Source organism: Drosophila ficusphila, unplaced genomic scaffold (assembly GCF_018152265.1).
Source record: "Drosophila ficusphila isolate 14025-0441.05 unplaced genomic scaffold, ASM1815226v1 contig_791, whole genome shotgun sequence".
In the NCBI taxonomy this organism is placed as follows: Eukaryota; Metazoa; Arthropoda; class Insecta; order Diptera; family Drosophilidae; genus Drosophila; species Drosophila ficusphila.
Genome location: NW_025064737.1, coordinates 14722975 through 14741033, shown reverse-complemented (window position 1 = coordinate 14741033; position 18059 = coordinate 14722975). Strand labels below are relative to the sequence as shown.

Here is an 18059-nt window from a genome sequence, read left to right as displayed (position 1 = left end):
TTTCCTTTACATTAAAGTCTGTAATGTTTGTTATCATCACTATCAAACTCAATGGACTGAATACCTATCACAATCTGTTTCACTGCACAAACAGCCTCCCATTTCTAAAAGTTAATTAACCGAGCATTGTATTGCCTAATTTGCTATCTAATCCAAACCATCTACGCTTCTTCAATGTTTTTATATGTGGAAATTTGCAAGTCTCTTCCCTGAAGCCCATTAAGTGCACTGCATTATTGTGACTTCCTGTCTGCCGTCTGATGAAAACTTGATTAAAATGCAACTTATGCGATTAGAAGAGATACTCCGAAGATTGTGTTGCTAAGTCGTCTGCATTCTCCTGTGGATTCTGAAAATTCTTGAGCTCCTGTTTAGCTGGCATTCATTTTCACAGTGGGTTTCTGGGCTCGGGGACTTAGGACTAGGATTCCAGCTAGAAGCTCATGCCATTTGCATTTTATTATTTGTCTAAATAATTTAGACAATTATAATTGTCTGTGTCAATGCATCGTCTTTCGACGCTTCAGTCGACTAATGACAACAGACAGATGGAAATTGCAGGGAGGGGTTATTCCTGGTGGCATTGTCATTGAGTCGAATGGTGAATGCCAATCTAGGATTCGTGACCCCTTCTCTACAACCCCATGGAATATCCCCTCTAACCATGGTTGCATTAGTTATTCGGGGCATTTTAAGTGCTCTGGCATTTTGTGTTTAATCTGCACATTTGTTGCATAATTCATGGCGCCACGTCGCAAACTGAAACTGAAATTGCAACTGCAACTGCAGTACACCACTACCACCACAGCAATTGTAGTTTGTTTTTGTGTGCATATCCCTCTGAGTGATGCCGTGTTTGTGGCACTTCAACCCCACCCCCTTTGCCCCCCTGCCCCTCTAATTCCAACTCTATATTCCCCATCATCTCTCTCTGATGATTTGAATTTTAAATTAAACTTTCCTCGCCTCGCACTGGATTCCCTTCGGCCGTTTGTTATATTTACGCAATTTATTTTACAGCCAAAGATCAAAGCAAATTGCACAATTGGCCACCGTTCGGTTGGAGTATGCATTCAAGTGTTTTCGATAGTTTTTTTTTTTAGCTTCTTTTTCGGCACCCCGGCCACGTTGAGTGTTGTCAAACAGAATTTATTTGTCAATAAAGCTGTCACTTCATTACGCGCATTGTCCTGCGTCCTTCGTCCTGCATCCTGCGTGGTGCTTCAATAACTCACTCTGGAGTGCTCCCTTTTTTGGAACTTCCCCCCGCAGCCCTTTTACCCGCTGTGCATGCAAACCATTTAACAATGGCGTCCAGAAGTATAAACTTGGATTACCGAAGGCGGTGGATGAGTGGGATGGGATGAGTGGGAGGATGGGATGAGTGGGAGGTCCTCGCAGGACCATTGAAACTGCAGCCATACCTGCTTGCCATTCCCCCGCTCCACTTGCCACTTTCCTCTGACATTAATGAATTTGCCGCTGTCAATATGGCCAACTACCAGAGGAGAGAAATGGAAAAGGACGCAGGCGATGGGGAGGAGTTGGGGGATGCAGGGAGGTAACAAGGGGGCCACTGCATAAAAACAACAAACGGGCGGGAAAGAGCTTCCTGCAGGATACACTCCTCCATGTTATATCCACACTGCCTGACGAACCGGACAAATTCCGGGTACGAGTTCGAGTCCGGGTTGCGTTTGCCGAAATGTTCGCATTACAATTTTCATTTTTGATGTCTATTGACAGAACGATATGAAGGGAGGACGGAAAATTTGGGAAGGGAGAGGGGCAAAAAGGATGCACAGAGGATAGTAGCTGTCATCGCGATTGTCGACCAGCCCGTACAAAAATTGTTATTTTATACACTCGCCAAATGAAGAGAGAAACTTAACTTTATTTCATAGCGGATATTCGATGACAAACTGATGAAACACAGACAAAAATCTAGGAAAAAATATCAAAGTGCTATATGGAATTAAATATTTTGTATGAGTTTAACTGATTTATATTTCGGCAAAGCTTTCACGGGTTTCTGCCCAAAAAAAATAGATGCATTTGTCAGGAATCGAATTTAACATTCATATAAAAACTAAACCAACTTTAAATATTTAATAGAAATATTTTGTGTTTCATCTTTTTTGAAGGATTGTATACTTTGCGGGCAATTTCCAATACAAATTTAATATTGCTACAATTTTTTGGAATTTCAAGGTAACACCTGAAAAATTTAATGGCTCATATTTTTACTACCTTAATATGTTTGTTTTTTTTCACATAGAAAACATTTGGAAAATAGTTATGTTTGCTTGTTATTGCAAAGCAAACAACACCTTTTCAATTTTTTCGGCAGACTCTTAATTCGTGTTTATCCTGCTGCTATTTCATGCTATTTGAACTGGCCAAAATTCTGGGTGAAAGGGAAGAGTGCAGTCGACTGCAGTGCAGACTCAATTACGCGCTTGTTTGTGTCGATATTTGAGCAATAAAAACTCAATTGGATGACCATTTGGCATTGAATGTGTCCCTCGCTCTACTTTTAAATTCAAGCACGTGGAGTGTTTAACAAAATTTTGAGTAATCCGTATTAAATTCCGATGCTGAGTGCTTTTACTTGCACGGTTGACCACATTTGTTAATTGCAGCAAATAACCAAAGTAATGTGAAATAAATTGTGTGAAAATTAAGGGCAAACACGTAAAGATTTTAATTTGATTCAATTGCAAGTCAGCAAGAAATGAAAAAAGCTTCATAAAAATACATTTATATTTGCTGCTGGCCATTTCAGAAATGCTGTAACAAATGAAGTAATTAATTTCAATTAATTTGCATGGGCAAGCAGAAAAAGCAAAATAAATAAACAAATACACGGAGTATTTCAAATGCATTTCCAACATTTTTATATGTACTCAATCAAGTATTCCCCAGACTCTGCAAACATTTGCTTCAAGTTGCAGTTTATGAATAAATCAGCGAATAAATCACTGGTCGACCGACTTCTTGCCCGCTCCCCAATCAAATCGCTAATTAAAATCATCGACTCCATAACCCCAACTTGAGTTAACAAGTGTACGAGTCGTGACCTCTCCCCTAACTAATTTCGAGACCAGATTTCCGTTTTCAATTTGCAAATCAAATTGCCAGCTGGTCAAGGGGCGGAAAATTTCACCTTTCAACTTTGACGACAAGTTTTTAGAACACTCCTTTTTCGAGGAGAAATTTCATTACAAAATAAAGTTCTCTGACATGCATTCACTGGTTTTGGGGTCGTGTTAGTTTCTAATTAACGAAAATCAAAAAGTTATACTCGAATTTATAAAAGCGTTTATTACAAACAAAAAGCGTTTATTAAAAAAAGTTAAGCTTTTGTATAAATAGTTTAATTTTCATTTTGCCTTTCCTCACAAAATGTTGAATACCAGTTTTAATCCTCTTATGCTCATTCATCGAATTCGTTTCAAGACTCTTTAACCGGCACAGAACAACGATGTTAATCCGTCAAATTGGACCGTTTATATTATGGGAAACTGTTCGCTTTTAAACGGGAACATATTGCGAAAGGATTAAAATTATATGCATTTTCAGAAATGTTCTTTAATAGTTTCAAGCGGCAGCCATATAATTCCTTGTTTAATCCGTTAAGACCGGTTATGATTGGGGTATGCGTTTTAGCTACGAAACAGCTACTGAGCATAAATATTAATGTGGCAACTGAAGATTGTCTTGTTAGTGCTAGCCGTGTTTTTACAGCTATTTTCCACCTACACTTGCCCACTCTTGTTCGTATAAATATTCATACTCCCACACACACACACACACACATACACTCACTGATACTCGGCTTTGCCTTGGCGTTTGCATTTCATTAGCCAAAGTGGCATTGTCTGTGTATGGGTGTGCTGGTATGTGTGTGTGTGTGTTACCCTCATCACCCCGCCGCCCACTCTTTGGCTCAAAAATAGAGCACATTTAGCAAACAACAGCAGCGGGAAAAAAGGAAAAGGAAAAAAAAAACACAGAAAACGGTAGAAAATGCAAAGTATCCAAATAGACTGAAGGACACTTGAATCCTTGTGTCCAAGTGTGTCTGTCCTTCTCTGCAGCTTCGAAAAAATATGCTAAGCGCTGGCTATCGCTGTCCCTTTCCGACAAGTGCCAGCTGAAGTGTTTGCCAGTGTGTGTTGGTGTATATGTTTGGATGGATGTTTGTTTCTCTGTATTGTCACACGCTGTCAAACCCGTTTTAGCCCCAAGTCAGTTTGAAGCACTGTCCCCCCATCTCACAATCTAACACACAGCCAACAACCCACAACCCATTCCACATTCCACATCGCACATCCTTGCATCCTTATTTTTAGCCAAGCGGCTAATTGTGACTGACAAGCGGGACAGAGAACGAGGATTTCAGATGCGTGTGCACATCGATGGCGGCTCAAGTGAGTGTGAAAATTGCTGTACCCCTCACATTTCGAGGGGCCTCACATTTGTCTCTCCGCTCTATAAATAGTCGGATGGAAAACCCAACCAGAACAGCAGGCCTTGAAGCACAGACATTTAAGCCAAACAAAAAGCCGGCTGCAACAATTCCCAACTGCACGTTTAAGATTCCTTTGGTTTCCGCTTGGCCACCTGCCAAGCAGCTAATAAAGTTCCCCAACAATGGTCAAAAACGAACAAAAAATAAAACAGGGACAAGAACACGAAATGCAAGTGGTGGAAAAGTTTTGCCTAATTTGCGGCAATAAAAGCAACATCCACAAAAACCAGCTGAAATTTTGTATCCAAAAAGAAAGCGCAAAACTAGTTCGAAAAGAAAGCAGAAACTTAAAGAACAATATAATAGAGATGGTACTTTAACAAAGTAAAGCAGAAATCCATAAGAAAAAAATGGAATTTAAATAATAGAACCAGAATAAAACTAGAAATTAACAGAGTGAAAAATAATAATAACAAATGAATTGTTTACCAAATTAACTTTTAACAAAATCAATAATAAAATAATTTACTTGTTTGTATTCAAAATTTTTCGACTTGCCAACTTATTATGCAAATAGACAAAACTTTTTTCTCATTGTCTTGGGAAATTTAAAAATTCCTTCCGTTGTTTATCAATAGAAATTGTGTTTGCTTTGGATATTTATATTGCGTAATGGCAAATCAGCAATTCAAATAGTTATGGACAGATCTGGCCACAAAAGTTTCCCCAAGCCAGCGGCATCCGCGCCCAAACCCAATGCACTTAACCTGGCCGAATGTGTAAATAACATTTATAAATATTTAATTACATATTTGTGGAGCAACATTTTGCCGAACAACTTGACAACAACTCACATGGCCAATGTTTAATTGTCATCTGGCACACACTCAACCGCACTTTCACATGGGCTCTGGATAATTGTCAGCTTTTCAATAATTCAGTTCATAGTTCATTGTTGTTTTGCGGTAAATGTCAAATGAACATCTACAAGGATGCTAAATGTTTTTATCGTTTCGGGTCCTCGGTGACTTACTTAAAAATTGATATCATCAAATTTGTTAATGCCATTAAAATGTTGTTTGCCAGCGACAAAACTAATTATCAAAAACAATCAGCAGCCACACAACAATATCAATTTGCAAAGGGAATGCAAATTCTGTTTGCTTCTTTTTTTTGGCGCAACGAAATGGAACGAATCATTAAACAGCCGCATTGAAGAAAAAGTCTGAAAAGCCAGTCGGAATGCCAGTTCTCTAATGATTCCTTTTTTGCTGCACTTGAACCGAGGCTTTTCGAGCGGCTTTGATTGAAAAGCCGCAGCGCAACTTAGGTCAACATTATTTATTTAAGAGGGGCGTGTTTAATATGCGTACCCTGTTGTTTGGTCAATCGGAGCAGAACAGGACATGCCGGAAAAGTAACGAAAGTAGTGCGGCAGGATGGGCGCTCGTTAGCCCGAGGATGGCCAAAAAGATGGCTCGAATCTGGGCCAGGAGACGTATCCTGGGCACGTAATCCATGTCCTCCTTTCGCTCTATCTCTCTTCACTTTGCCGTCTCCGTGATTGACCCAAAAATGCGATGATTCGTTTTGATTTTTCACTCTGCTTTTTTCGCATCTCCACTCCTGCTTAAACATTTTTCTTTCTCCTGCTTGCTGGCAAATTGAAAACAAAAATATGGCCCAGGGCGAACTTTTCAATTGGCCCCAAAATTCAATGAGGGAATTTGTCGGCCGAACAAAGGATGGGAAAATTGCTCGTCGAAATACATTAGTTTGCTCAGTTCACAAGGTTTCAATTATGGTTTCTGATTTGATTACTCTCAATTGGCTTGACGGAAAAGTTTATCCATAATTAGCCGCAGAAGCCAAACGCTGTTGATCACTGGATACATTCCGTCCTAAAACTGCTAGTTAACACCTGCACTTCAACACCTATAACGCACACACACACACACACACACTCAGAGTACGAGCAGCTTAGCACAGTTTTCCCATTTTCCCCTCGCTCTTGCAACATTCTCTATCTCCTTTTTACCCCTGTGGCCTGCCACAACATACTTTTGGCATAATAAATTAGCTTCTACGGTTGCGCTGCTCCGCCCTTCCTTTTGGCACTGCGGCAACTTCAATCTTAATTAACTGATGTCGACGCAGTTTACAGTTATCCAGCGTTACAGCCATGGCTAATGTTTCAGGGGATGTGGCCGCATATCACGTATACGCCGCATATGCATTTTATTAGACGACACTAAAGTTGCAATTACTGGCTGCCAGAGAAGGGCGTAAATTCTACTTAATGAACGTACATACATCTTAAATGTTATCAAAATAACAAATGCCAGCTGCATAAGTGATTAATGTCTTATCCTAAAGTTCTATAAATAGTTCGGCTTCTGTGGTGTATTAAATAACAACAATATTAATTTCCTTTAAAATCAGTAAATTTGTATTATAAAAATGAGTCAAGCATTTGTTTCAATTTAATTAAGGAGAGTCTAGTTTAATGCTTTCCTTAAAATTAACTTTGAGGGAACTTTGGCTTCAGTTTGTCATTTATCTTAATCCTTCCCTGCTTCCACTTCAAAATCTTCTACTTTGAATAATGTTTTTTGTCAAATTGTCTGGCAATTTATTTGTTGTATAGAAATCCTTTCCATTGCTTTTGTGTGCATAGGATTTCTCTATTGTTTTGTCATTTGTCGCTGTTGGTTTTTATTTTTATTTTTTTGTTTTGCTTTTGGTTTCATTTCTTTCTGCTTCGCTGGTGGAAACAATTCGTTTTGTTTGGTTACCTTGGCCCAAACGTTAAATTGTATGCTAATACCGCTGAGCCGAAGGCCTTGTCCCGTTTTTGGGGTAAGGATATTCTTCACCTAGCGTTTGCCTAGCGAATTTCGTAGTTTATTTATTGCAATTACAGAAAATGCCATAAATTAGAGGCAGCTGCTGCTGTGAGGAAGGATCTCTCTCCGGTTTAGTTTATAATTAATAAGCCAGCATAACTGACACAACACTTAAGTTTTCCACCCGCCCCGCCCCGAAAAGTATGCAACGGCTACGCCCCGGAAAAGTCATCGCTCATTTGTTATTTAATCTTTGCTCGGCCAAGGGGCTGCTGTCCTGCTTAACCCTTTGTAACCGACCGTTGGCAAGCGAAAGTGTTAATGAGTTTTAATTATTAAAATTTTGAAGTTGCTGCTGCCGCTGCTGCCACTGCTGCTTCTGTTGCATTTTTAAGGGCAGGCGGGTTTTATTTATAGATATTATATATTTCATGGGGAATACAGAACCCCCAAAACTCCCCCAACTTTGCGACTTTTGCTTAACTGCAGCAATTCCCAGTCGCAAAATGGTTTTCCTGGGTTTATCTTGTTATAAATTTTTGTTGTTTTCAAACTGCCAAGCAACGGCAACAACATGAACAACAACAACAACGATAATAGCAACAAAAATATTTTGCTGTTGGCAACAAACTTTTGTCAGCTAGTGTATGAATTTCGGTGTCTGTGTGTGTGTCCCAAATAATTTGCAATCAAAAGTTGCCGGCTACGGAAATTCACAGCGAGTGTATATACTTATATATCTGTGTGTTTGTGTGTGAGAGGGGGCGTGGCGTAAGCCTTAAGCTATTTATCTCACTCACTATCTCTACCTCACACTGCCTGGCTTTTCCACATTTTCCCATTCTGATTTCGGGATAACTTGTAAAGTAATCTGAAGCATGGAGAGCTCAAACTTTGTGCATTCTTCGTAGATCACAATTAAAATATTAGTTTTGAGCGCGACTTGTGTAAAGATTTGGCCAACCCAAACAAGCTTTAATTAAATGCAAAATGGCGACAGACGCTAATTGCCCGCAACGCCCGCGCGATTGTCTTGTTTAAAAAAGAAATGCGCCTAAAGGAAATGGTGAGACTGAGAACAAGAAAAATTGAAAGAAAGGCAAGGGAAAACCAGCTTAAACAATGGCCTGAAGCTGAGCCGAAGCCAAAGCCAAAAGCAAAACAAAAACAAACCAAGGCTAAAGCAACAACAAGAGAGCGCCAAGATTGTGAAGAGATTAAAACCTCGGCCAGGCTTAATTGAGCGGAGCGGCGAGGAGGAATAGTCCACATCGCGTATACGCGATGTTTGCGAGACGCGTGAGCTAAATGCCAAAATCCGAATGGTAGGGCAAAAGAAAAAATAGCCAGGAAAATACGGAACGCTTTCCACATTGTGATGCAGCGGCAACGAAAAGAAATGCAGCATTGACAGAGCTGCAGAGACTGCGGAGGTGAACCATTTGGCATTCTTATTTATCCTTTCACCAACTTCAGTTCACATTTTGTATGCAAAATGCGCCAAAGCAACTACAACATCAATGGCGGAGAGAAAGAAAACGCTACAATGGAAGCCAACAACAATGAGGACAACAAGAGTCAAGCCACATGCATTCATTCATTTGGTTTACTCATTTAGTTGCAGTTCTTTTCTCCCATTGCAGCATTCTTCTTGCCAACGACAATTGAAGATTACACTCTAAATAAAAAAAATCATTTAAAAATGTAAAACTTAGAAAAGAAGTAACAAACAAAAAGGTTTCATAGAAACATATTTTTAATCAACTTAAAATCTTAATAAAGAAATGACATTTTAAATAGTTTATATTATAAATATAAACACAAGCTTTTCTCAGTTTTCTGTTGACAGTCACTGTTGCGGCACACTTGAAGATTTTACTCGGATGCTGGTGTTGTTGCCACTATTATTGTTATTATTGTTGTTCCGCTGCCGAGAGCGAAGAACGAAGCGGAGAAAGCAAAGAAAAGCTAAGCAAACACAAGTAGCTGGCAACAATAACAAGAGCAGCACCAACAGCACAACAATAACAAATTGTAACATAAACTTTTAGCCGCCGGCATTTTAGTTGACTAAATGCTCGACTTAATTGGCTAACAGTCGAGGGTAGAACAAAATAAAGTTTAAAAGAAAAATCTCAGGCATTGAAAACCTTACTGCGGACTATTGAAAAGACTTTGGCCTGACCCGATTTGAAAAGCAAATAAAAAAACCAGACAATAGAAAAACCTATGTGTTTACTTACGCAAAACCGATAATATGATTTCCTTTGATATAAAAAAAACTGCTACAAATACAATATTATTTAAACACCAGCAAAATGCTCACAAAGAAACAAAGAAAATTAAATTTTCAAATAATAAAAAATGAAATCAAACAATACGAGCATAACAATTGAAACCTTAATAAGTAGTGAAAATATTTGCACTTTCAAATCAATTTTAATCGGAATAAGCTGAATAAATTATGGTAAAATATACACAAAGGCATTTTATACACCTTTTGATTAAATTTGCCATATAATTAAACCTATGACTTCTAAAATAAATCAACATCAATCAAGCATTTCTCTATTTTATTCGCTCATTTTTCTCTACTTCGACATTGCCACCAGCCAGTTTATCGTATTTGCATACATCAATTGCAATTTAATTGCCAACTATTTATAGAAAATAAAAGCAATTGAAGCGTAGCTGCTTGCTTTGTGCAAATGCCGCCAAACGATAAAAATCAGCAACAAATCAGCTTAAAAATGGCTCAAAAGCCTCTCTCATTTATGGCCGCACAACATGGAAATATGTAAATTGGTTGGGGCTAAAAAGTTTTAGCACCGACTGCAACACGTTATAGTGATTGGAGGCTACTTTAGCCAGCAAATTGTTTGCTTTTATATGCCATTGCCACGCCCACGTTGGCGGCGAATGGGCGTAAGTGACTGGCTGAAATACTCGAATATGCAAGTGTTTGTGTCTCTGTCAGGCTTAATTATTGTAAGTCAACACTTGACTACCGAGTGATTTACAAGCGTTGTTATTTTCCCTGTTTATGCTGGCCCAACAATGTCGAAAGACAAGGTCGACATGTTCGCAGGCCCCCGAACACTTTATTGACTTCAAAATCCCATTGGGGGAAACACTACGTATACGCAATGTGTGGAAAATTCAGCTAAATCAACCAAGTAAGAACATTTATTTGCGGGACAACCAACAAATGGAATCGAGCATAATTATAAGCAAAGTTTGGCTAAGGAATAAGGAACTGGCAAAAACGTGTGGGCAGCAGTGGATGGGGAGGGAAAAGGGGGCGTGGCATTGCGGCAAATCGGGGAGGGGAACTTCAACTTCTTGGCAACAAACAGCAAACCGCAAATAGCAAACACAAACACACACTGGGAGTCGTACGAAGTGCGGGGAGTGCATGTTTAGCAAGCCAAAATCAGAGCCAAGTTGCAAGGTTGACCAAAAGACAACAGCAGCAACAACAGTTTTGCTGTATTTAAATGGATTTTGGCAACGAGAGTTAGACAAACCCGCAAAGTGCAACAACAACAACAGATGCAGACACAGATACAGATACAGATACAGAAACGACTACGGATACAAGAACAGAACACCCACCGCATCGAAATCAGCATCAGAAACCAACTTGGAAACACAGTTAAACACTGAGAACTATAATTAAAAACTAGAGTTTCAAATGGAGTTTAGATAACAAATAGTAAAGGGTTAATAGCATCAATACAAAATACTCCCAATGGTAATGATAAAGAATTTAGGTACTATTTAAAAATCACTTTATTAAAATTATTTAGATTTTTTTTCTAGTTTTGTTAAGTGCTTCGATATTATGCCGCTTCCGAGTGTAAGCCAAAGTTTGCATTTGAAGTTAGGAGTTGGCTGCCGGAATTGTAGTTGCAATTGCAGTTGAAGTTGCCAAAATACTAAATGTCTATCCGCAATGCCCACAAGCGCACACAAGCCAAAATTTTCATTCCCAGACAGAGATAAAACCATGTAGATAGAGTTGAAGGAACCGGGAAACTCAGAGCCCCAACTCAAATAAAAATGTATAAAAACCTCAACATCTTTTCTCCACTTGCCTTAAGTTAATTTACACTTTACGGGGCATTTAATAATTGCATTTCAATTGCCATTAGCTGGAGAGCCGTTTGAACCCGACACCATGCCTTCTGCTAATTAGGCTACTTGGCTGGTTGCCCTTTTCCTCCCGCAGACTCATTATTGCCTTCAATTAGAAGAAAAGTCCGTGCGCCCGAAACCGCTTACTGCATAAAAATTAATTTAAATTGCTATTTAACTGACCATGCAAAGGGCTTTTCCTCAGCCAGCCACCTTGGCTTTTCTTCTATTTTACCCCTCACAAATTTTTTTCTTTTGCTCGGTGGAGCTTGAGGTTTTGTGAGGCAGGACGTTTGCTAATTAATTTGTGAAAATGTCTGGAGTGGGACAAAGGACAAATACAAGCTGTTCTTGTCAATGTTTCTTATCCGGTCCCTGCTGCACTTGAATATTCTCCAAGGATATGCGACCCTTTCCTGCATCCTGAATTTCCCTTCTAGTCGATATGCTTGACATGCTGCAGACTTGTATCGCTATTTTTATACAGACAAATTTAAAACACACAAGGACAGAGTTTGCAGTAGATACGAGGGCAAAAAATAAGGTAGATGGCAATGATAGAACACGTTTTAATTTTAAACACAACAAGCCACTGCCAAGGGGGCAAAATTGGGAGGGTAGAAAAAATCAGTTGCTTGGAGCAAAGGTTAACTTAATTGGAAAGAAAGTTGTATAGTTTAAAAACCAAATATCTGTAGTATCCGCTCAAGAATCCGAGTTCAGATGCTGTATAAAATGATTAAAAGAGCCAAGAATAATAATATGAAGTTCGTTTTATGGTTTAATCTTAAAGCTAATGACCCTAAAGCTTTAAGAACTCGCAACAAAGTAATTTTACCTGCTCAGCATAAAATACACACCCGAAAAAGAGCGAAAATAAACAGAAGAGGTGGAAATCTAACCCAGTTGCACACATTCACATAGCTCAAAAGTAACGCTTGCCACCTCAACTCAAACATTTTCGCCTAGGTGTTAAAAATAAAAAGCTGTCAGAGCTGGGGACTCATTTAGTCCCTGCAGCACACATGCGGGATTAAGGGAGGGTTAAGGGGGGTGCCCTGACTCACCTGTACTATTTCCCCAGACCCCCTTTTATCCGCCCTTGGAATCAGTACACCCCCCTTTCCCCTTCCAACAAGAGTCACGTCTCTGGCGTTGTCATAATGAATTCAGCGTTTATGGCGCTTATTCCATTTGGTTTCATTATCAGCATGTACATGTGACCCCCTCCACACTCGCCACCCACTTTAGCCACCCCCTCTGCAATGTCATGTGCGTGGGGAGTGGTGTCATGAACTTTTTGGCCAAAATGGGCGAGAGAAGAGGCTGGGACAAAAGCGCATTACAAACATTTGAAGTTGAAAATTGAGGCTGAAGGTTGTATTTGTGTTTTCCCAGCGACAACGTGACAGTTTCAACTTAATTACGTAATCATAGGAAATTGGTTTTTGTGAGCTACCAATCATCTAACCGTTCTCTATCTATCTTGTAATTTTTGCAGGTTCGCACACTTTTTGTCAGTGGTTTGCCCATGGACGCCAAGCCGCGCGAGCTTTATTTGTTATTCAGAGCCTATGAGGTGAGTGCTTGACTATAATTACGATTATAATATATTTTAAAACAAAAAACTTTGACTTACTCAGGGCTATGAAGGATCTCTTTTGAAAGTAACTAGCAAAAATGGCAAAACTGCATCGGTAAGTACCAAAGTTTTTATGTGTGTTCATTATAGTTAAAGAAATACAAATTATTTGTTTATTTTTTTCTTTATTTAAATATTGAATTAATAGCTATTAACAATATATATTCATATTTATTTTCCACAGCCCGTTGGCTTTGTGACATTCCATACAAGAGCTGGAGCTGAGGCAGCTAAACAGGATCTGCAGGTAAATATTACTATTGAATTTACCTCTATCTTTATACCTTGAACGATCGAAAAACACCAACATGGTTTAGCAAACTTTTATGCAATACGACAAAAATAAATAAATATATTCTCAGCGACAGCAAAATAACCTGACACACTTAACATAAATTGTAAAGCACCCAAAAAGAAAGTACTGATACTACAACAACCAAAATACTTGTATACTCGTATTGCCTGGCTTAAATACCGTTAGGCCTCCGTCGCCGCCGCTCGAAAATCGAGCTCAAGCTCCTTTTGCATCACCGAAAATCACAAAAAAAAAATAATACAGACAAACAATAGCAAACAAACAAACAACAAGAATCCACACGAACACGTGCTTGCATTTGAAAAGAAAGAAACTTTTACATTTCACCCAATCGCATTAAGTGTTTCCCTCTCTGTCTAGCCTTCGCTGTCCGGCTCTCTCTATATATCTCTATTCTCTATATATCTCTCCCTCTCTCTCTATCTTCCCATTGAGTTGTCTTATTGTTTTTGGTATTTGCATCCCCCTCCCTTTAATTTGCTCATTCTACAAAACTCTTTGACACGCAGAGAACACAAATACACAAGTATACTGGTACACTCATCACACCCACACACACACACACTTTCATCTCTGGCAAAACTCTGCAAAAATGGCAAAAGCAAAAAGCACCAAAAACCAGAACAGCAACCAAATGAAAGCAACGTCTCAAGCCTGTGGTGCATGTCCCCCCCTGCCACACCCCCCAAAAAGCCACTAAGCCCCTGGAAGAGCACTATAAAATATCTAGAAATGACTAGTAACAATCCTTGGAGTTTTGAAAATCCCTAAAAGCTGAAAATGTTGTCAAAGATGTGGACAAGTTCGCCTCAAAAGAACAAATTAAGTTTTGTTAGTAAATAAATTTTCATACATTGAAGAAGTCTGAAAAATAGAAATTGATTCATTGTTTAATAGTTCAAGTTTTAAAATTTCATAACAAGTACAAAAATATTTATATTTTTGTTTCTTACATTAAATATAGAAATATGATCAGAACCTTAAGTTTTCTGGTTAACTGTTTACCAAATTGATGATAGAAAATTACAGTATTATGATACTTTGCTTTTGTCGTAAGACCCCAATTATAAGCATAACACTCATAGCCAACCGTCACGCCCCTTAACCAAAACTCAGACTACAGAGCAGGCACCGTGCAACACGTTGAATGTCCCCCGCCCCAAAACCTCAAGCAATAGTGATCTCAAAAAAAAAAAAACCAACTATTTTACCACCCATTTTTTAAAGCGTTACTTTCACGCGACATTCAAAATTATTTTTGGCGAATTGTTGCTAAAGAAAATTGCTCGAAAAATCTCCCCCGAAACTTTAAAACTTTGCTGAAAGAACAAATTACTTGAAAAAATACATGAGAAAATACAAACCGCTGTATTTTGATCTGATCATTTACAGCAGGGTGTACGCTTCGATCCCGATATGCCCCAAACAATTCGCTTGGAATTCGCCAAGAGTAACACGAAAGTGAGCAAACCCAAACCACAGCCCAATACAGCGACAACAGCCTCACATCCTGCATTGATGCACCCACTCACTGGACGTAAGTAAAAAATAAAAAAGAAAAAAAAAAACAAAACAAAACAAAAAATAAATCAAAAGAAAAACCAAATATGAGAACTCGGCAGCTGCTAATTTCTTTCATTTTGTTTTGTTTTCCTTTTGTGTATGTAGTTGATATTTATAAACAAAAACCAATGATATGTTTAAGGGTACAAGAAATCCGAACCGAAGGCGTACTCGAGCACCTCCTCTAACTATCGACAAAACCACACACACACACACACACACACTTACACACCGAACACTCACACACTGATACACAGATCTATCCAACAAATGAGCAACTGAAAATGTTAAATATTGAAACGATAAAAACAAAACAGAAACTTGCTTCAAGTGCACACAACTTTATATATATATCAGCAAATAAATATCGTAATATCTTGTATGCTATATCTTCTATATTAAGTTGTTATCTCTGCATAATTCGAGTCGCTATTGAGTTATATATATATTCCCAACTAGGTTACAGCAACAATTACTACAACATCTATATATAATGTACTGCACTTTGATCACTTGTAACACTTTGTGCAACTCACACACACACGCTCAGAAACACAAAGACCATACACGCCTAAAACTGAAGAATTTAAGCCAAAAAGCTAAAGTTATGACTGATTGGAGCTGATCCAAGTGCCAAGAAGTTCAGAGATCTTAAAAATATTCCTTAATAATAACTCATAATTAATCTCGGATTTTATAAAATCAATTGAATATTAAATAGTTTTTTTGAATTCAAAAAATAAAAGACTGAGACAGCGAACTTTAAATATTAAAATTAATTTTTTAATATATATTTTGTTTCGTTTTGGAACCGTTCTTGTTTTTACCATTTAGATTTTTGTCAACTAAAACCTGTGTTTAATACTCATATAGTACCCCACTTAGGTGAGCTGCCATCTGATTTACCCCACTATCTCTCTTCTCGACTCACAGATCTGGGTGGGCCCTTCTTTCCGGGCGGACCGGAGCTATGGCATCATCCGCTAGCCTACTCGGCAGCCGCCGCCGCCGAATTGCCCGGAGCAGCTGCCCTGCAGCATGCAACACTAGTGCATCCGGCCCTGCATCCGCAGGTGCCCGTGCGCTCCTATCTCTGACTAAATACAGACAAAGTAATGGAGCAGCCTATGCATCAAGTAAGTGTACTGATTATAATATTTATTGCTTATAAACATTTGATAAGGATAAATATTTATGAAGGTTTAGTTTGCTTAAAAGTGTTTTGTGTAAATCGGGTCGTATACGTTATATTTTTATAACATGTATATTTCTTTAAACAACCGTTATTGATTTAAAGCATATTTAAGCCTTTTTTCAGGAAAAAAAGTGCACAGTTCTTTCTATACAAATTTATTCATTTAAGTTAATGTGGTACAAGTAACATAAATGCGATATCAAATTAAAAATCAAAGAATTATTGAAATTCAAGCAAAGTTGCTTATGTAATGATTTTAATTAATATTTTTCCCCCTTCCAGACTCAAATGACCATGCCGCCACATCATCAGACAACTGCTATTCATCCCGGAGCCGCGATGGCTCACATGGCTGCCGCTGCGGCGGCCGCTGCTGCCGGCGGGGGTGGGGGAGCGGCGACCGCTGCTGCTGCACCGCAGAGCGCCGCTGCGACGGCCGCCAACAATGTGGCTGCGGCCGCTGCCGCTGCAGCCGCTGCTGCTTCGCACCACCACTATCTGTCGAGTCCGGCGCTGGCCAGTCCGGCTGGATCCACGAACAACGCCAGCCACCCGGCCAATCCGCAAATTGCGGCCAACGCGCCCTGCTCCACGCTGTTTGTAGCTAATTTGGGCCAATTCGTGTCCGAGCACGAGCTGAAGGAGGTGTTCTCTAGGTAAATTACCCCACAAACGTCTCAATTAAGACCATGTATTTCTTTTCACAACAATGAAAACTGCACTGAGATCACAGGAAACCACCACACCAAAGTATAAGCCACCCGATCACACATTACCAGCATAACAACCACCACTCTTGATGGCACTTTGTGAACTTTCTTAACCGAGTACTAACCGAAAACTTTTGCGTTCTCTTCCTTGGTTCGTTTGTTGCCCACCATCCCACCCACCGATCACTCTTCTTGTATGATACATGATAACCGACATATATATCTAACAAAAAATCAAAAAAATATATATACGCAACTATGATATATAATATGCACAGTATGCCTGGCTTTTGTCGCCTACGAATGCACACAAAAGGTACGCACCCAATCACAACTTCTATGCCTATGACTTTGTCTTCAACTTTGACCTCAACAAAACCAACTTCAACTTCCTACTCCACAACAACATCGGCGACTTGCCTTGACCCACCACTGCTACTACCACCACCACCACCACCATCATCATCAGCCATGGCAGCAGCAACTGGCTCAAGTTGCTCCACCAGTAACGGCGGCAACAACAACGGCTCTGCAGCGGTGCAACAACATCCGGTGGCATTCATCGAGTTCAAGGACCCACCGAGCGCTGCCCAGGCCATGCAGCAGCTGCAGGGTAAATATCTGCTCAGCTCGGATCGCGGTTCCATTCGCATCGAGTTTGCGCGCAGCAAAATGATCAACGAGATGGCCATTATGAACACCAAGTCACAGCCGCCACCACCACCAGCACCCATGTACATCTTGAACGGCGGTGGCGTGGCTGTGGAGCACTTGCTGGTCACTGCCCCACCACCGCCGACGGCACAGCAACAGCAACAACTTCAGATGCAGCAACTGCAGCAGCAGCAGCAGCAACATCAGCAAGCGCAATTGCAACAGCAACATCAACAGCTCACTGCGGCAGCAGCACCACCCTGCACCACAGCAAGCACCTCCAACAGCACCACCTCTAGCGTTGTTGTTAACTCACTACAGCACCACCAACTTCTTCATCCAAATCAGCACCACCAAAATCATCTCTTTAGAGACGTATGTATTATTCTGGGTGAACCAAATGAACCAAGTTTCTTCTAAGTCTGTGTACAGTAGTCTAACCCTAGAGTGAATCCCTTCACCATTATCATTAGTTGCTCCACTATAGTGCCGCACCCAAACCTTTAGCCCATAAATATTAGA

General features: G+C 39.7%; 1 protein-coding gene across 1 annotated transcript in view; it reads left to right on the top strand.

Moving 5' to 3' along the window:
- LOC108087129 (protein couch potato) overlaps window positions 1-18059 on the top strand; it is a gene marked incomplete at its 5' end in the record, with an annotated part of 50982 nt that overhangs the window by 27741 nt on the left and 5182 nt on the right. The window contains 8 exon segments of the mRNA XM_017184326.2: window positions 12959-13036; window positions 13101-13154; window positions 13284-13346; window positions 14808-14952; window positions 15912-16114; window positions 16456-16829; window positions 17162-17199; window positions 17353-17912. Coding sequence (XP_017039815.1) covers window positions 12959-13036; window positions 13101-13154; window positions 13284-13346; window positions 14808-14952; window positions 15912-16114; window positions 16456-16829; window positions 17162-17199; window positions 17353-17912 — 1515 coding nt within the window.